The sequence below is a fragment of the Sminthopsis crassicaudata genome, chromosome 2 (assembly GCF_048593235.1).
Source record: "Sminthopsis crassicaudata isolate SCR6 chromosome 2, ASM4859323v1, whole genome shotgun sequence".
NCBI lineage: Eukaryota > Metazoa > Chordata > Mammalia > Dasyuromorphia > Dasyuridae > Sminthopsis > Sminthopsis crassicaudata.
In genome coordinates this window covers 623,412,698-623,432,301 of record NC_133618.1, presented here as the reverse complement: position 1 = coordinate 623,432,301, position 19,604 = coordinate 623,412,698, and the positions used below count along the sequence as shown (strand labels likewise).

At 33.9% G+C, this 19,604-nt stretch overlaps 1 protein-coding gene across 1 annotated transcript; it reads left to right on the top strand.

The window, feature by feature from the left end:
- The first annotated feature begins 294 nt into the window (after positions 1 to 294).
- CYP2E1 (cytochrome P450 family 2 subfamily E member 1) lies at positions 295 to 19,216 on the top strand. Its single transcript, XM_074296280.1, has 9 exons — positions 295 to 519; positions 4,633 to 4,792; positions 6,688 to 6,837; positions 8,584 to 8,744; positions 9,633 to 9,809; positions 13,122 to 13,263; positions 15,167 to 15,354; positions 16,692 to 16,833; positions 18,142 to 19,216. The coding sequence occupies exons 1-9, from the start codon at positions 343 to 345 to the stop codon at positions 18,330 to 18,332; spliced, it is 1,488 nt and encodes a 495-aa protein (XP_074152381.1). The 5' UTR covers positions 295 to 342; the 3' UTR covers positions 18,333 to 19,216.
- Positions 19,217 to 19,604: the final 388 nt, after the last annotated feature.

Below are 19,604 nucleotides of genomic sequence, written 5' to 3'. Positions count from 1 at the left end.
TGCTTAATCAACGGAATTGACTTAAAATTCGGATATAAGTTTTGGAAGACTTGTTTATACTACCTTTGTTGACTTTGATGTCACATGAAATAAAGCAAGAACATTTGCAGAGTCTAAAATGATGATGTTTATTCTAAATATTGTCTTTGATAATTAGATTAGAAGACCCAGAACACAAATCAAACTTTGAAATGTTAACCAACAGAAACTAATGAAACCTAGTGACTAAGAACACAAAAGTTATTGTTTAACTCATCACAGTCTGTTTAAAAAGTGATTTATAAAGCAGTTCCTTACTGCTGTCCTGCTTCTTGATTTGGCAGTAAGAACATCAAAGTTCTAATGGCTCTTATTGGTGCAACTCTTGCCTTGCTAATTTGGTTTGTTTTCCTGCTCTTTGCCTCGGTATGGAAGCAGATTTACAGCAGCTGGAAACTTCCTCCAGGCCCATTTCCTCTTCCAATCATTGGAAACATCTTCAATTTGGATATTAAAAATGTTCCCAAATCTTTTTCCAAGGTATGGAAATCTTTTGTTTTCTTTTTGGTAAATTAAAGAATCAAGGCTAAAATATGTGCTTCTTCCTTTAATTAGCAGTATAGCATGGCACAAAATGTACATATAGTTGTTTTCCTCAAAAGGTAATAGATTTCCTTAGCACTAGAATTCTTTAAGTAAAAGATGGTTTGTTAATGATTTCATGGAAGGGATTCATATTCATGTATGAGTTGATCTGCATGACTTCTCAAGTACCTGCTAACTTAAGATAAATGCTTATCCATCACATGAAAGTTAGATAGATTTTGCTAAATCTATTTGATCCTAAAACCAGTGGACCAAGGTAAAAAGCATTTAGCAAATGTAAGTAATAGGGGGAAAGCAAATTATTGTCTTACTAGCAGTGAATAGTTTGACTGATAGCATTCATGTTTTATCTCTTCTTCTTTAGTGACAAAGTCATTATCAAAAACAGTCTAACATTTGGTTACATTGTTATTCAGAAAAAAAACAACCAATTCCTGTGGGTTTTTACTGATATTACCTTCCCATATTGACTATGGTTGCATCAAAAGTTAGATTTAGAATTATTCTGCAATAGTTCTTTGGCTTGAGCATGAACTGTTTTCAATTTATTCTTTCCCTTAAATTGAACTGTTGCTTGGCATTTTAGATACATAAGAGGAAATGAACTTTTATCAACATTAATAATTAGCTCACATTCATGTACCATTTTCTTCACAACAAGCCTTTGATGTAGGAAATATTGGCATCATTACCCTCACTTTACAGGTGAGAAAATTGAGGGACAGAGGCATTGAATGACATGGCCACATGGATATAGCCAGTGTTTGCCTGAAGCAGGATTTACAGTATCAGGTTTACTGATACCAGGTCCAGTATGCTGAAGTAGGAAATGTAGCTCTAGATGACCATTACTAATTTAGCTTGGGAAAATACCACATCTTTGCAAGACATAAAGCATAGATATAATGATAGAAGAAGCATTGCCTATGAAGTCCTAAAACCTGAATTTGAATTTTAATCTCACCTCTTAAATGCATTCAATCTTGAATGTCACTCTTGAAGTCTCCATTTGCCATTTTTCTCCCTATAAGTAATCATGATCTTTTTTTTCTAACAACATTCTTGTTATTGAGAGAATCTAATTTCTAATAATATATCATATTATATACATATATATTACATGTATATTTCATATATTATATAATATGTATATAATATAATAATAATGTAAAATAATCTTAAATTTAAGCAAAAAGTATTTTAACAGATCTCTATCTTTCTCCCTCACACTTTTCTATATATTTCTCTCTTCTCATGCTCCCACTTTCCTCTCTTTTCCTTTCTTTTCCTTCAAGTTGTTGGGAGACTGAGTAGAAGGTAAGTGTTGTTTAGTCAAGTCCAACTCTTAGTAATCCGATTTGGGGCAGTTTTCTTAGCAAAGATACTGGTTTGGACATTCCCTTCTCCAAAGGCCACTGCTTTAGAATGATTTGGCCATTTCCTTCTCCATTTCATTTTATATATTAGGAACTGAGGCAAACAGGGTTAATTGATTGACCCAAGGTCATATGATAGGAAGTCCAAGGCTAGATTTGAATTCAGGGATATGACTCTTCCTACCTTCTAGCCTGGCACTCTATCCACTGCACCAGTTAGCTGCTCCAGATGGTGAGTAGTGATTACAAAAGATTCAGATATAGCTCAGGAAGAACATACAAGTTCATCAAAAGAGAATAAATGGCAAAAGAAAAATTGTCTGAGTGAGGCAATAGTCAATCAACAAATATGTGTTATCTGCTGCTGTCTTTAATAGTGCAGGTGCTAATTCTCCAAATCATTTAGAAGCTTAAGAAAAGACTTATTTGAACTTTCTTATATTATTTTCTATATCCTTTAAAATGACAGCTGTTTAAAGGCTTACTTATTATTGGAGGGAAATGCTTAATTGAGTAACTTTCTAAGCAATGATTTTTTTCTCAAAAATCATTAGATTAGGTTAGATGGAGTGGGAGAATAATGTAAATGATGCTAGGTGGAGATGACAACTATTTTCTCCATAGGTGTTTTTGAATGTAAGTGAATTTAACTTTTAGCTAAAGTTTTCCATTGCAAAACCCCATACCTAAATGAAAAAATTAATAAAAGAAGTACTTCAATAATTGGGGGGGAAATTGGAGAAAAGAGAGTAATTTCAACACTAGTTCTATCTATAAGAATAGCCATGATCTTAACCAATCACTATAGCTGATTTCAGGCAATTTACCGCACAAAATGATCAATTTGAATGATGTTTTTACTCTGTTGATGATTTACTTGAGTGATAAAGTCAATTTTATGTTGACTTTATTTTTTTTAAAGGTGGAACAGAAAGATAACTGGATATTATCTTATCCAGCCCCTGGATTTATAGAATAGGAGTCTGTACCCTAGTTAGTCATTTTGACTTCCACATAAGTAGTCTGTATTTTGTTGAGGAATAGAACTTGTAGCTTTCCTGTGATTTTTAGTGTGTTGGGGTGGGGCAGATTGCAGTTTGTTAAAATGAAGACAGTGGTGAAAAAAATGTGAAGGGGCTAATTTATCTGATCTGGATTTATTTGGATAACAGGATTCAGAACTCACAGATCAATAGGTCAAACCTATCCTCCTGGTTATCTTCTACTTTTCCCTTTTTCCCCCCTTTTTTTCCCTTTTTTCCTTTCCTTCTAAGACTTGCAGAAAAAAAAGTATTCACTTGATATTTTAGATAGCAATAAGCAGAGATAAATCAAGTTCAGATGTTTTAAAATATATATAATGTTTGTTTTTCCCACATTGCAATGAAAGTTCCCTTTCTGTCTATTTTGCATGACTTAAAAAAATGAGACAGAGAAATGTAGAACAGCAAGATATTACTGAGAGGACAGAAGAAATAAAATGATTTAACACTTAGAAATTTAAGAGAATTAATTGCATCTTTGAGGTAGGGTCTGACTTATGAGAAAGCAAGGTTTAGTAGTAGTCAAAGGTCATGCCTACCCAAAATAATAACTAGCCCCTTCTCCAGCTCTCATCCTTATATTCTGATTCAAAGCAAATTTTTATTCCATGCAGAAGTAGCATAATGACTCTTTAGCATCCATTATTGACAACTTTATCATAAACAAATATTCAAGATTAATAAAGAGAAATGATGGAGGAAAGAAAATCCAGGAATCCTAAATTTCTTTAGATTGGATAGATGTAGAATTTGAAGTCAAAACATCAGTCTGAATGTTCCTGGTTCTGCATCTAATTCCCTTTCCTGTCAAAATAAGATCAGATAGTATTTATGTATATATGACAATTTCAGTATTAATATCAGTATTCAATATACTGCTTCTGCATTCTTCTAATCTTATCCAAAATTTGATTTTTCACTGAATCTTTTTTTTTAAATTGACTCTTGAAAAATGTCACTAGTGACTTTTATTTCTATGTAATATTTATTTGTAGATAAATACTACCTCCTCCTCTGCTCTTTCTACTATGAACCATTTTCCTATTTGACAGTCCTTTCATTGACAACTTACATTACCAGCTCTAGGCAAAACTAATTTCTACAAATCTTTCAATACTTTGTTCTTTTTTTCTAACTGAGGCAATCAGAATTAAATAGCTTGCCTGGGGTCACACAGCTAAGGAAGTGTTAAATGTCTAAGGCCAGATTTGAATCCAGATCCTCCTGACTTCAGGGCTGGTGCTCTATAAACTGCACCAACTAGCTAACCCTCTTTCAATGTTTTGAAGAAAGGTGATTTAACAATATGCCTTCTGCCCAGCTTCAATATATCTCCCTATTCCTTCATGTACACTACTACTTAAATTTCACCTGAATTTTTAATTCTGCATCCAGCTATTGGGACATATACAGACAAATCTTAGAATAGGCATTATACTACCATAAAAGTTGACCCCATTCATAATACTAGATATTCATTATGATGTTTTCCAGCTATCTAAGTTGTAAAATGACTGGTTATAGAAGATCATCCCTAAAGTAAAACAAAATAAAGAAATACTTTTGTTATGAAATATTGAATGACCTTGTTTTTTGTTTGTATGTTTCTCACATCTGGTCTTTTACAGCTAGCTAAAGAATATGGTCCTGTGTTCACAATATACATTGGTTCAAGACGTATTGTGGTGTTACATGGCTACAAAGCTGTGAAGGAAGCTTTGCTTGATCTTAAAAATGAGTTTGCAGGAAGAGCAGATATACCAGCCTTTGAGGTCCATCAGGATTCTGGTAGGTCACCAAGCCTTTTTAACATGACCTTAATAAATATATGTCTAAGCAGAAAGTGGTACTAATTAATAGATATCCTTAGATCATGTTAAGCTGAAATTGTTAAAACCATAGAGATTCAACTCTTTCATTTTATAGTGAAAAAAAAAAAAAAAAAAAAAAGACTACAGGATTAAGGGACTTGTCCAAGATCAGGTAGCAAATGAGACAACCATGAATTGAATATGAATCTGCTGGGCAAATACAATTTTCATATGAAAGTAATTTTAAAGATTGGAAGGAGGTACCTCAAAAATAATTTAATCTAATAACTTCATTTTATAGGAAGGAAAACTGAAGCCTAAAGGTGAAGTAATATACTTGAGTCACAAGAGTCAGGATGTGAATCTGACCTCTAACTCCAAATTTGTTCTTTTTGTTATGATTTTTTGGTAACATAACTTAATGAACTAATGTATGAAATAAACTTGCTTCTAGTATAAGACAATTCCTGGGCTTTGAACATAAATACCATCATGACAAAGTGTCAACTTATTCTTGTGGTCTTATTTAATATCACTGCCCCTCACAAATCCAATAATCAATCTGAACTGACCTACTTACTACTTCCCATGTATAGCTTTCCTTTTCCCACCTTTGTGCCTTTTGTGGTGAAACACATATCAAAGGATAAAGCTTCTGAGGATATAAATTTATTGAATCTCACTAATGATCCGACAAATGAGTACCAAAAGTCTTCCTCAGCTTTGGCATTAGATCCTAAATATCTGGAAGTGGAAGATTTTTGTATATTAGATGAAATCATCAAATACGACTAATTAGTTAAAAAAAAAACAATTAACCAGAATACAACATTAGGTAATCTGATGTCTAATTGGAAGAAAGACTAGAGACTTTTCAAGTTGGAAGGAGAAGAAGGATCAGATGCAATTCCCTGAAATCAGGAAAAAAAAATAATATAATACCTACTCCACCATAAAGGAACGCAGAAAAACTAACTTATTTATTATTATTAGGTCAGTTTTCACATAATATGTATTGGTTATTTAATATGTGAGAAAACTCCTTGCATCCATTGTCAGATTTAATCAGATTTCTAGTCAGCATGTTAGCCTCATAGTTAAGGATCTCTAAGACAAAGCCTCTTAAACTATGGTTTACAAATTCATATGGAGTCTCATAACTGAATGTGGGAGTCATGAAATTGTTATCATTTTTATTTATATTTGTATTTGACCTATGTACTTGGGGTTGCATAAAAATTTCTCAGGAGAAAAAGAGTCATGAGTTGAAAAAGTTTAAGAAGCCCTGATCTAAGCAATAGGTAGAGTTAGTCTAGCTTCCCAAGCATAAAAGGCTGGGCTCAAACAACGCATAAGATTTTCTCCCAATTCCCACAATAGAATAAAGTTTTCTCACAAGACGAAAATTAGACTAGAGTCATAACTGACTAAAAAGGGAACTGCGCTAGCTCCAGAATTGGGTCAGAAGATGGAATTGATTGGTTCACTCAATTACCACTGCCATTTGGAATTTGAATCCCCATACTTTGCATAGGCAATTCTCCATGGAAGAAATGTTTTTCCTTCTCACCTCCACCTCTCAGAATTTCCAACTTTCTTCAAGGCTTGATTTGGTTGCCACATACTATATTACACCTTTTTAGATTCCCCACTCCTCCAGTCCCCAGGGGGCTCTCTCCCTACTGAAATATCTCCAATTACTTTACATAATTTAAACGAATTTCAAATTCACTTATCTAGGTACATATAGAAAAGGGACTGTATCCTTTTCATTAAATTGGCTTTTTTATATCTTATTTTCCTTAAATTGATGCTATGAAGTAATTTTTAATATGTTTATGTAATATACATATGTTGATCTTTCTTCCCTAGGAATTATTTTCAACAATTCAGAGACATGGAGAGACACACGCAGACATTCCCTTATGGTCCTCAGGGATTACGGAATGGGGAAGAAGAGCAATGAAGAAAGAATTCAGAGGGAATCTCAGTTCCTGATTGAAGCTCTTAGGAAGACAAATTGTTTGTATTTGAGCAAAATTTTATTTAATGTCCACTATACATTGAGGCCCTGGAAGAAAGATAATACATAATGGTCCCTGCCCTCAACAAGCTTATTCTAGTAAGGGAAATGAGATATAAGTGAAAATGTGGTCAGGGCATAAAAGTACAAGGTGCTATGTGATTTATTATGTAACTGTCAGGAGAATCAGACCAAAATGCAATACAATCTGAATAAGAGAAATAGAGAGACAAATACATTTAGAGGTAGATTTTGTTTCAATTAAAAAAGAATTCCTGACCACTAAAACTGGACAAAAGTGGCATTTTTCATCTCTGGAAGTCTTTAAGTTAAAGCAAGAATTTGTCCTGCATATTCTAAAAATTATTCCATTGCCAGGAATTGGGTGAAGTAGATGATCAGGGAATCACTTCAATAGAGTTGGAAGAGTAGAGAGAGGTCATATAATTTAACCTTTTTTATTTTACATATGAGGAAACTGAGGCTCAGAGAGATGATATAATTTGTCCCAGATCTTATAAGTAGGAACTGAGGGCTCCAAAGTTCCTAAGTGCATCATAGATTTTATCCTTCTAGAGTTTGGGACTTTTCACATTTTCTTTAAATAAAACACATGCAGATAATAATACAATTCTTTTATTTTGGAAGGAGGAAATATTGTAATTATTGTTTTATTCTCTTTCTAAGTGTGAAAAACTAGCTAGAGGGAGGTTCATTCCCAACACTATGTAAACTTTTGAAGAAAGAACAAAACATTGTATTTTAGATTAGTATCCCATGCTATGCATAGAATAATTTACTTCTCACCTAGATGTTATATTTGGACCTGGATGCAGATTTCAGGTAGCTTTAGTACAAGCCACTTAATTTCTTTGTCCTTCAGTTTCTTCTTCTGTCAAAAGAGCTGATAATTCCACTGCCCAGTGATTTATTTCACAACATGGTTGTACAGATCAAATGAGAGAAAGCATGTGGAAGAGAAAATATCATAAAAGTAGAAATTAATAATTAGGAAGTGGTTTGGAAAAATGAAAAGAGTACTTACTCTGGATTCAGAGAAGAGTTTATGTCTTGTTTTGGAAGCTTATACATGGGGTCTCCCAATTTCTTTTTCTGTAAAATGGTAAGGTTGAAATACTTGGCTTTTTAAGTCATTGATTGCTTTAAGCTTATCATTTTGAATAAGATTATTATTATTGTTCTCTTTTGGTGCTTCCATTTTTATCTGGAGAGAGACAATATTGAGTTAGAGTGCTACTTTCAAAGATCCTAATTCATAAACATCATACCACAAAGAAAAGTAGATAAAGTAGTTTCTCTTTTTTCCCTATTCTTGAAGAGAATTGGGATGGTGAGTGGTTGGGACTGAGAAGGGGTGGTGGTGGGAGAAAAAATAGATTTTCAACACTGTCTCTTCTCCTATAAGTGTAATAAAAAGATAAACAGTATAAAAACATTAAAGCAAATTAAATTTAAATCAGATAAAAATGATATACCTTTGGTGTCAAAAAATAGATCTATGAGGCAATTGAAATAGTGTAGAGACATTGAAAATTTGTCCCTGAAAGGAGTAATCTATGAGTAAAAGACTAAAATATTGGCTGCAAAAGGGAGTTTGATGCCAATACTATCACACACTCACACACACACACACATACACAGACACACAAATACACACACACCCTTAATGAAAATGCTGCCTTAATGAAAATTTCCCACTTTTGTTACTTTACTTTTCTTTTTAGCGCAGCCCTTTGATCCAACCTTCATCCTTGGTAGTGCTCCCTTTAATGTCATCTCTGACATCCTTTTCCATCATCGTTTTGACTACTCAGACAAGACATGTCAGAGGCTGCTACATTTGTACAATGAAAATTTCTACCTTTTAAGCACACCCTGGCTTCAGGTGAGGTCATCCCTTTTAAATGAAAAATAACTTTCATTGCTGGATTAGTGTTTCAATTGTTCTGGGGGTATTGAACTAAACACAGTGAGTCAATAAATATGAAAAAAAGAAGAAGTACTCATTAAACAATGGGTAGAATAGAGAAGCAGATGTCAGATCTCCATAAAGAAGAAAAAAAAACTGCCTATAAATTAGATCTAGCCAAAAGTGAAATGGGCTGTTTTGACATTCAATGAATTACTCATCTTAAGAGAACTTCAAATGGTGGATGCATATCAGTTGTTATTAATGCTGTGGTGGGGAATCTTGCTTCAGAAATAATTTATACTAGAAGTCTCTTTTAAATCTGAAATTCTTTAATTTTAGATGATTTTTTTACAAGGGAGAATTCTGTGTGCTGTAATTTCTAATACAAATGGCATTTACAGCTTTGATGAAAGAAGGGAGGATTGTTGGGAATAGAGAGACAGATAAAGACTGAGACACAGGCTGAAAGAGACACAGAGAGAGACAGAAAACAAGGAGACAGTCATAGATAGTAATCAAGTTAGAGGGTGAACAATTAGTACTGTGAACAATTTCATTTTAAAATCAGTGAAACATAATGTGCTAGCATCACTGGGTGATACAGAGAATGATAAGTTGGATCTGGAGTCAGGAAGATCTGAGTTCAAATCCAGGCTCATACTCTTACTAATCATTCTGTGAGAATAACTTAAACCTCTATTTACCTCGATTTCTTCATCTGTAAAACGGAGATAATAATAAAACATATTTCCCAATTCATTGTAAGGATCAAATGAGATAATTATTGTAAAGCATAGTGCCTGGCATATAAATAAGCATTATGTGTTTGCTTTTATCATTAATATTAGTCATTCTCTTTAGATTTATAATAATGTAGGATCTTTCTTACGTTACCTACCTGGAAGTCACTGGAAAGTTTTGAAAAATGTATCTGAAGCAAAGCAGTATGTATCTGAACGAGTCAAAGAGCACCAAGAATTATTAGATCTCAACAACCCTCAAGATTTCACTGATTGTTTACTTATCCAAATGGAAAAGGTATGATATAAAAGTCATATTGTCATTGATTCTGTTTGTTTCTGCAGCATAATTAAACCTAGAGAACTCCAATAAAGTTGGTTGAAAATTTATTCAGCAAAATCAATACTCATTATGTATGTAATCTCTTCAGAATGGTTTTCTTCTTTGTTCACATTCATCAGATATTGCTTCTCTTTGTTAATGTAGAAAGACCTTTTAATTGTTTCTGAACTCTGAATAGCATTGTAAGAACTGATGATAACCTTTTCAACTTAAATTAAATTTTTTTATTTAGCCTTTTTTATCAGACTATAGTAAGATAAACTTTGTCAGAATCTCCTTTAGGAATTCATTATTTTTGTCTAATTCATGCTTTGAGCAGAATTTTCCTATTGCTGCTGCCTAAATATAGTCTGCAGCAAATTAGAAAAAAAAATCTTCAATATTTTTGCTATTAAAAATTCTTAATGATCAGCTTATAAAGTAATTCTTACAGTTCAACTTCTTCTAGGCATAAAAGACTGTGAAGATAGACAGGAACTCAATAAATTTTTACAATAAATATAATATATTAAAGTATAGCATAAACCTTTGTCTTTTAAAAAGAAAATTACAGTGAAATACTGTAAAAGGCTGAAACTCTGAATAGGTGCACTTGAATCAGACAACCAAGCTCTTAAGACTAATTACCTATTGGACAATAACTTTATTAGCATGTTTGGAATTTCTTTTCTCACAGTTAATGCTAGCTCAATGCTTGGGGTTAGGAGAATCATAGGAAGGATTAGGGGGTGGAGAGAGACAAGCCAGAGTCACTGTGTGGCAGTTTTGTCCATCCACTTCACTTGTCCCCCTAAAGACCAAGGACTTTTGCTTATCCTAACTCTGGCTGATTCTGAGGCCTCCAGGGAGCTAACCCAAACTTCACAATATACTACTCTGAGAAAGATTTAAGGAAATAAAATGATTGATTAACTTCAAGTGCCATATAAATTAAAATAATCTATTATTATTTCCAGAAATGATTATGTCTTAGAATCATAGAGCCACAAGGAGATTTTTGATATAAGGGACAAATCACCAAAGAGTCAGGAGATCTTTATTTTTATTTTAACTCAAGCTTCTTAGACTTCTGTATCAAAGCCACAAAAAGGGGATTTATTCTCCATTGGAAAATGAGCTTGTTGAGACTTATCTCCTCACCATGACCATTTCAATTCTGAAAGAATATTCCCGTATTTAAGGTTCTAATTATGACTCCCAGCAAATAATCTTGGGTAAATCATGGCAGATTTATTTTTTGCAGGAACAGAAAACCAGTACCACTTTCAGATATCCTTCATTCTTGATAGTTGCAACAGAGTTGATTACTGTGTGGCTTGAAAGTAGCCAAAATAAAGCATCCTAGTCAGGATCAGGAAAGTATAATTCAGGGAATGGGAGAAAACATCTCTAGCTGCCACCCCTCTATCCAGTGAGATCAAATTCTCTAAAGGCTCAAAGATTAATCACTTTCCACGCATCTTCTATTGTAGAGATCCTGGGACTAGATTATTTTATCAGAGAACTTGGCTTCAAAGAAGAAGCAGCAGTTCTTTGTTCTTAGTTAAATTTAGAGCAAGGCTTTTTAAATGTTTGTGGTTTTTTTTCCCTCTAGCAATCCCTTTTCACTTGAGAAATTTTAATGTAAGTCCTAGTACATAGGTATATAAAATAGGAACATGAATCAAATCATAAAGAAATTTATTTTAAAACAATCCTTAGATATATATATATATAATTTGACCATTTATTAAAGACAAAAGCAAATTCACACACTGATGAGATGGATGTGCTTATTTATTTTTGCATAAAGAATTAAATCTTGGCAGAATATTTGATACTGCAGGGCATAGAGCATTTAAAAACCTTTTATTGTTACCAGATTTTTATGGCCTTCACATTCAGTTACATGTCCCTATTCACAGTTTAAGATGCTTTAGTTTAATGTACTTTTCATATCATAGACAACTAAGTGTTATGATAGATAAGAGAACTAGTCTTGGAGTCAGGAAAATCTGAATTTAAATCCATTCTTAGATACTTACTAGCTGTGTCACACTGGGCTTAACCTTTCTTAGTTTTGATTTCCTCATCTGTTCTTGGGAGCCACAATCTCTAAGCTGATTGGCAAAGCCCAGCCCTGAGATCAAATGTGAACAGCACTCATGCAGGAAAAAAACATTTCCTTCTATGATTCTCATTAGTGGGCTACTATTTCCTATATTATTTATAATTGGCTTGATTATACCACTAAACATTATCTTAAAAATCTGGTGACAAGGGGAATTTGGGCAAGTTAACTAGAAATGATTCCACATGCATATTCTGTCCTAATAAAACTAATTTCTCACTGAGAGAAATGACAAAGGAGAGAACTCCATGGAAAGCCTTGTCACTATGGGAGAGAATACAAAGATCTAGGAAATAATGGTGTTTGCCATCTTAGACTTATAAAAGATAATTATGTCTATGAATCAATAGATGGGTAAAGTATAACTAGAATAGCCCTGAATGCCTATGTACTTGGTTCCAACTCAGGGAAATAAAGAGATCAAATAATCCATAGGATTGATAAGTAAACTAACAAAATTCACTGACATTTAATCTTGTATAACATTTACCTTTCATTATTAGCTTTTTGTAATTTAATCAATAATTAACATTTAACCATAAAAAACTTACCCAAATATTAAATGTCAAATATAGTAACATATACAGGTCAATAAGTCAGACATATTTCTGAAGATTATGTTGATCCAAAGAAACGAGTGATCATGATATAATATAAAAATAAAGCCTGAAGGAGCTTAAGGAAGTAGGACCATCACTTCCATCAGTTTCTCATTCAAGCTACCCTACGACTCCTGTCTTCCTTTGATGCTGACCCTATTCCTCCCGCTCAGCTCCTTTGGACCCCCTACAGAGGCTGGACCCCCCTGTTGTCTGTAAAATGGGGATGGTAGTAGTAGCTTCTTAATAGACCTATTATGAGGATCTAATGAGGCAACATGTATAATACTTAGCAAATCTAAAAGTACTATATAAATAGTAATTATAGTATACATTTAGAGAAGGAAGAGATCTTAGAGTCTCATTTTATAGATAAGGAAATGAGGCTGAGAACTGCACATTCACACAGCCAGCAAGAGTTGTGAGTGCATTTGAATCCAGCTCCACATTCATTTTTTTAGATCCCACTCAGATTGAAGGAGAGATATCACTGAGTCTGTGGGAAGGAGTTTCCCTTTTTAAAAATTCACTAATTTGTCTCTATCAAATACTTCTCAGGACAGAAAGAATCAAAAGATTGGATTTGACCTAGAAAATATAACAGTCACTGTGGCAGATTTACTTTTTGCTGGAACAGAGACAACCAGTACTACTCTCAGATATGCACTCTTGCTTCTTCTAAAATACCCGGAAGTAGAAGGTAAGAGGGGCTAGGAATAACTGAGCAATGGGTCTGTGGAAAGCAGTGCTGGCTTAGTCATATTCAGGAAATCATGGTGTCAGCTTTGGTTCTATCACTAGCAAGATGTTCAACTTTGGGGAATTTTCTGAGCTTTTTTAATATCTAGCTCCTCACTCTAGAGGAACTGTCTCCAAGATCTCTTGAACATAACTTTTGAGCCAGAAAGAAACTTCAGATCTTTCCCATTGCATCATATTGTCTCTTGGAGAATTATGGGAGAGGAAGACTAGGTTTGATAGAAACAAAAAGAATCCAATGGATCTTGTTAGTGATACTGACAAAAAATTGATTAGGGAATTGAAGGCCTGAGTTTATGAAAGGCATAGGAATTTCAACTAGCAAGCATTGGTTCAAATTGAACCAATCAATTGGCCAAGGTCCCTCTTCCTAAGCAAACTGTGTATGAGTGAAGCTAAGCCAAGTTTGAAATGGCAAGTTTGAGAGTCACATGACATGGATTTCAATTTGGGCTTTCCTGCTCTTTGTAATGTTAAACAAATCACTCACTTTCCTTAAGACTCAATTTAATCATCTGCCACATGAGGAACTTGAACTACTAACATTCCAAGTAGAGCAGCTCCATGCTGCAGTGGACAGAGTGTTTGGCCAGGAGTTATTAAGACTCAAAACTGAACTCAAACACTTACTACAGTTTAATTCTGGGCAAGTCATTTACCCCTATTTGCCTCAGTTTCCTCATCTGAAAAATGAATTGGAGAAGGAAATTTTATATGATCCCAAGAAGTGGCTGAACCTCAAACTTTGACAACTGAGGTGGAAAGATGGAATCATCCAATGAATGAACCAATATCTCTGGTACACTGCATGCCAGTGTATCTGCTACAAGTGAGGGATAGAAAGAAACAGAGCCAGAAATAGAGATGGAGAAATAGAGCCAAAAAAAAAAAGAAAAAGAAAGAGAAAAACAGAGACAGAGAGAGCAAGTGGGAGATAAAGTAAGAGACATACACAAAGAGATGGAGAGAGACAGTAGGACAGAGAAAGGTCACTCAAATGGCCTGTATTGTTTGCTTAGATATATCAATAGATGAATAACAATTTTAGCTTCAAAAAGTCCCGAGGAACTCAATGAATCTGCTAGCAACCTTTATTTCTATTTTATTAATTTATTGAAGTTCCTTGAGTGGAAACTAAATTCTTGGTGCCAACACCCTCATATCTAACTTCATAATCTAAAATACTTGATAAAATAGGAACTTTAACTTATCCCCATTCCCTCCTTTAAACTGTGTATACTTGTATGCTCTAAGACTCTCTAAAAACTTTTCCCCCTTAGCAGTTTAAACTCACGGAGTGACTATAAGGTGAGACAACATCCTTGAGTGTTCTTGTCCCCCTGTGGGAGTAGGACTAATACATCTCCATTTTTTTTATTACTGAAATAAGCATTGAACACAGGAACAATTAGTCCTTACTCCCTAATAATTTACCAAAAAGAACCACTAACATCCCAGATAGGTCATCTATGTGATGCAATGAATAGAATAGTGGGCTTAGAGTCATCTTTGTGAGTTCAAATCTGGACTCAAACACTCACTACTGTGTAATTCTGGGCAATTCATTTAACCCCATTGGCTTCAGTTTCCTCATCTGCAAAATGAATTGGAAAAGGAAATGGCAAGCTATTTTAGTATTTTTACAATAAAAACCCAAAAGGGGTCATAAAAAATCAGACAAAGCAGAAACAAGAAAACAATAATAACAATAAAGTCCCAAATGCCCTTCTGTCACTCTACTTCATAAGTCTTCAGATGTAGGAATAGTTGTCATAAATTTAGAAATAAGATGCAGAAAGGCTATCCTCCTTTAAGAAATATTAATTTTCTGTATATCTTGGCAGAAAAACTCCATGAAGAAATTGATCGAGTGATTGGACCAGAACGACTGCCTTCCATGAAGGACAAAGTAAACATGCCCTACATGGATGCTGTTGTACATGAGATCCTGAGATTTATTAATCTTGTTCCTTCCAACTTGCCCCACATAATGAATGAAGACATCCATTTCAGAGGATATTTAATTCCCAAGGTCAGAAAAATCCACATTTACTCCATTCCTACATTCACTCAATTGTTAAATGGGATTTATCTGTCTCATTGGCAAAATTTCCAGACAGAGAAACATAGGTCAGAAAAGTAATAATATAGTTTCTGTGGGCTAGTCAAGCTCCTATTTGTGTATGTTTCTTACTAAAGAGAGTAAGAATCAGAAGATTAAAATCTAATCTTAACTTTGCTATGTGGCTTTGACCAAAACATTTCCTTCACGGGACTTCCACTTTTGTGTATGTAAAGTGAGAGAATGGAACTAATCATTTATTTTCACTTCTCACAGTCCATGAAAGTATGACAACAATATGGACTAATAATAATTAATGGCCAAATAGTCAGCTGTACTAACAATACCGTCAGTTAGAATAGTTCCTAAAATATAGTTGGTGTTTAATAAAAGCTTATTGACTGACTGATAGCCTGGGGAAAACCATTTATTTGGTCTGAGTTCAGTTTTCCCACTTGTAAATTAGGTACAGTCTCCTGAGATTTATATTCTAGGTTGTAATACAACCTAGAATAGGCTATGTGCTATAATACCTTCAAAACAATATTGATGTTAAGATCCAATCCCAATGACATTTCCTGAATTAGAAAAAAAAATTATTTCATACCTAGTATATAACTAGTCCCTACCTTTTCCATGTTACTTATATGTTTTATCAGTTATAATAGATCTTTTGAATGAATATTTATATATATATATATATATATATATATATATATATATATATATATATATATATATATATATATATACACATTTTCTCTCTTCATAAAAGCAGTTTGTTCCTCTCTTTGGAAACTGTTGTATTGACCATACTTATTTTAGCCCATATCTGATTGTCTCTACTATATTGAAAATTTTCTCTAGAATTATGAATATAGCTTGTTCACCTTTGTATCTCCTAATTGCCTAGCATATAGCAATTAACAATATCACATTTTAATAGCATTTTCCAACTTAGAAGACATTCTTATTAGAATAAGTCTTTGATTCCTGGCACACCTATAGTAGTTGGTACAATTATTCCTATTTTAGTAGTGAGAAAACCAAAGAAAGTGTCATCACAGAATTTGCCCATAGTAATATATTTTATGTGGAATATGTCTCTGGTCCAGGTCTTCAAAAATCCATGAGCAATCCTCCATACATTCTAGAATGCTGGGTTGCTGTAAATAAATATTTATAAATAATAAGATGAGTGGATGAATTTCCAGAGATTTAGAATAGCCTTGTGTCACTAAGAATCTTCAAGTTCAAGCAGGTCATTTGGCAATTTGGATTATTTCTGTTGTGTTTATTTACTTTAGGGCACAACAGTATATCCAACACTGTCCTCTATCATGTTAGACAGTGAAGAATTCTCTAATCCAGAACAGTTTGACCCAGGACACTTTCTGAATGAAAATGGAAAATTCAAGAACAGTGATTATTTCAAAGCTTTTTCTGCAGGTAAGTGAAGTTAATTTTTCATCCTTCCTCAATAATTAGTTGACCTCCTATGTTGTTTTCTTGAAACTTTTGAGTTGGTTTGCTTTTTGTCACCATCCCAGAACTCAGCAAGATTTTCAGCATCTCAGAGATAATAGGTTCTGTAAAGTTCCTCTCCTCCCACAAGAACCCAAGCAGAGATCAGAAAAGCTAGAATTCAAAGCTTTAGAGACAAAAGTCTTTAGGCTTTACAGCCTTGATCTACATATGATAAAATGGGAGTGCAGAGAGAGATTACTTAACTTGTCCAAGTACAGAGTTGGTTTTGAACCCAGCTCCTCTGACTTCAAATATCGGGCTCTTTCAAGTAAGCAAACACTGGCTGTTTGCTCAAAGACTTTCAGTTATGGCAAACTGATTGACTATCCACTCAAGCATCATTTTCTACCTTTCTATTCTATTAGGAAGGTTTAGCATAAATTGAATTGAAATCTGTTTTTTCTCTTATGTGCATGTTTTCATTGTTGTTCAGCCATTTCAGTCATATCTGACTGTAATCCCATTTGGGTTTTTCTTGTCAAAGATACTGGAATCGTTTAATATTTTCTAGACCAACTAACTGTACAGATGAGGAAACTGAGGCAAACTAGTATAAGTGTCTTTCCCAAGAGCATCAAGCTAGTAAATATCTGAGATCACATTTGAACCCAGACCTCCCTGACTCCAGGGCTAGTACTCTACCTACTACACCACTTAGTTGTTATACATGTTTATTATTCCTATTTCTAAGGATAGTAGGAAAAGTAGAATCAATCTAATTTTTGAAATGTTAACTAAATTTCCTTATTTGAAAGTTTATATTTTCAAGTCTTCTCTATTTCTCCTCCACTGTTCCTTCAACTGATCATTAAAGGACATGGTCTTTTGTTCCCTCACCTTCATGGTCAGCCTCTTCTCAACTCTTTCCACTTCAATATTTTTCCTGGAATATGACTTCCAGGACAGAATAAAATTCTCAAAATATGATCTGACTGTAATTGTAGATTGTAAGACTATCACCGCAGTCATTCTGGACATTCTCTTTACCACAAGGATTTCACTAATTTTTTTCATTTTGTCCTCACCAAAGCATATTGATGCAGGACTATAGTCTACTACTTCAGAATTCAAATTCAGCATTCAACCCATTCCAGGACACTAATATCCCCATTATTATATGCACAATAACTGCTTATTTAAATGGAAGAAAATGGCTGTTTATGTATTTTATTAATTACACTAGATCATCTGAAAACATCATTGACTAATATTACTCTTGCTCTTTCCCAGGAAAGCGTGTATGTGTTGGAGAAGGTCTAGCTCGAATGGAATTATTTTTATTCTTGATAATAATTTTACAGAATTTTAATTTGAAACCTCTTGTCAGTCCAGAAGAGATTGATACCAGACCAGCTACTATTGGTTTTGGCTCTGTTCCACCAATTTACAAACTCTGCCTTCTGCCCCGATCAGAGATATAAAGAAGAAACTGTACTGAACATTCAATTCCTTGATGAAATCAAGTATAATTATTGAGGCTGTATACTTTTTATGAATAGAAACCAAAACCGCTTTAAACTAGTATGGTATTATTTAAAAGAAAATTTTCTGGTTTCTGATCCTAATCCTTGTGATGACAGTTTGTTTCTGTGGTAAATAGCCATTCCTTTTGTCAAGTAACCTTTATACTAATCAAAACATATTTGTTGAATTTATGAAATATTTTAAGGAGTTAGGGAGTCTGATAGGAGGAGAGAAAGAAAGAGAAGCAAGTGAACTATGGGTCCCTATAATGTCAAAGATCTATTATAAATCAACAGAATGTAGCCTTGGGGAGAATGTTGGCCAATTTGGTGGTAGGATGGCTTAGAGGAAACTTCTGAGGGGAAAGTATAAATAATCTCTCTCTCTCTCTCTCTCTCTCTCTCTCTCTCTCTCTCTCTCTCTCTCTCTCTCTCTCTCTCTCACCTCTCTCTGTCTCTCTCTGTCTCTCTCTCTGTCTCTCTTTCTCTCTCTTTCCTTTCCTCCCTCCCTTCTTCCCTCCCTCTTCCTTTCTTTCTCTTTCCTTCTCTCCTTTCTTTCTTCCCTCCCTCCCTTCCTCCCCCCCTCTTCTCTTAATACTTCTTCAATATACCAGTGGAACTATGTTCTCACTGATGCAGGTAAATAAGAAAAAGAAAACAAGGGATTCAGTAAGATTAAACTGTTTACCTTTCTACACAGGAAGATGATATAATTCTGTAGAACTTTATTACTATTAAGTCAGTTGAAGGAATATATATATATATATATACATACATATATGTGTGTATTCTATATATAACATATGCATGTAATATATACATATAAATAAAGGACATGAGTTTATGTTGACTGATGAGATCATTTGAAAAAATAAAATTAATGGGTAAGAAAGAGGGATGTGATGGAAAAATGAGAAAGGGATAAGTACAATGGGATAAATCATCACACAGTAATAAGGTCTGAAAACAATAGTTTTGTTGTGAAGAGAACTATAGGGGAGGATAGGGTGGCAAGCAACGCAAACCTTACTCTTATCAGAATTGACTACAAAGATGGTATAGAGATGATATAACATAAACATTTAGGTGGTTGTAGAACTCTGTCTTTCGCTATAAAAATGTATATGCTCTGAGATACCACTACACACCTGTCAGATTGGCTAGAATAACAGGGAAAGGTAATGCAGAATGTTGGAGGTGATGTGGGAAAACAGGTACACTGATACATTG

Excerpts from the sequence above, each read along its gene's own strand:
- CYP2E1 (XM_074296280.1), top strand. The coding sequence starts at position 343 with ATGGCTCTTATTGGTGCAACTCTTGCCTTGCTAATTTGGTTTGTTTTC. Across the intron at positions 520-4,632 it reads TTCCCAAATCTTTTTCCAAG|CTAGCTAAAGAATATGGTCC; the intron begins GTATGGAAATCT and ends GGTCTTTTACAG. Across the intron at positions 6,838-8,583 it reads AGCTCTTAGGAAGACAAATT|CGCAGCCCTTTGATCCAACC; the intron begins GTTTGTATTTGA and ends TTTTCTTTTTAG.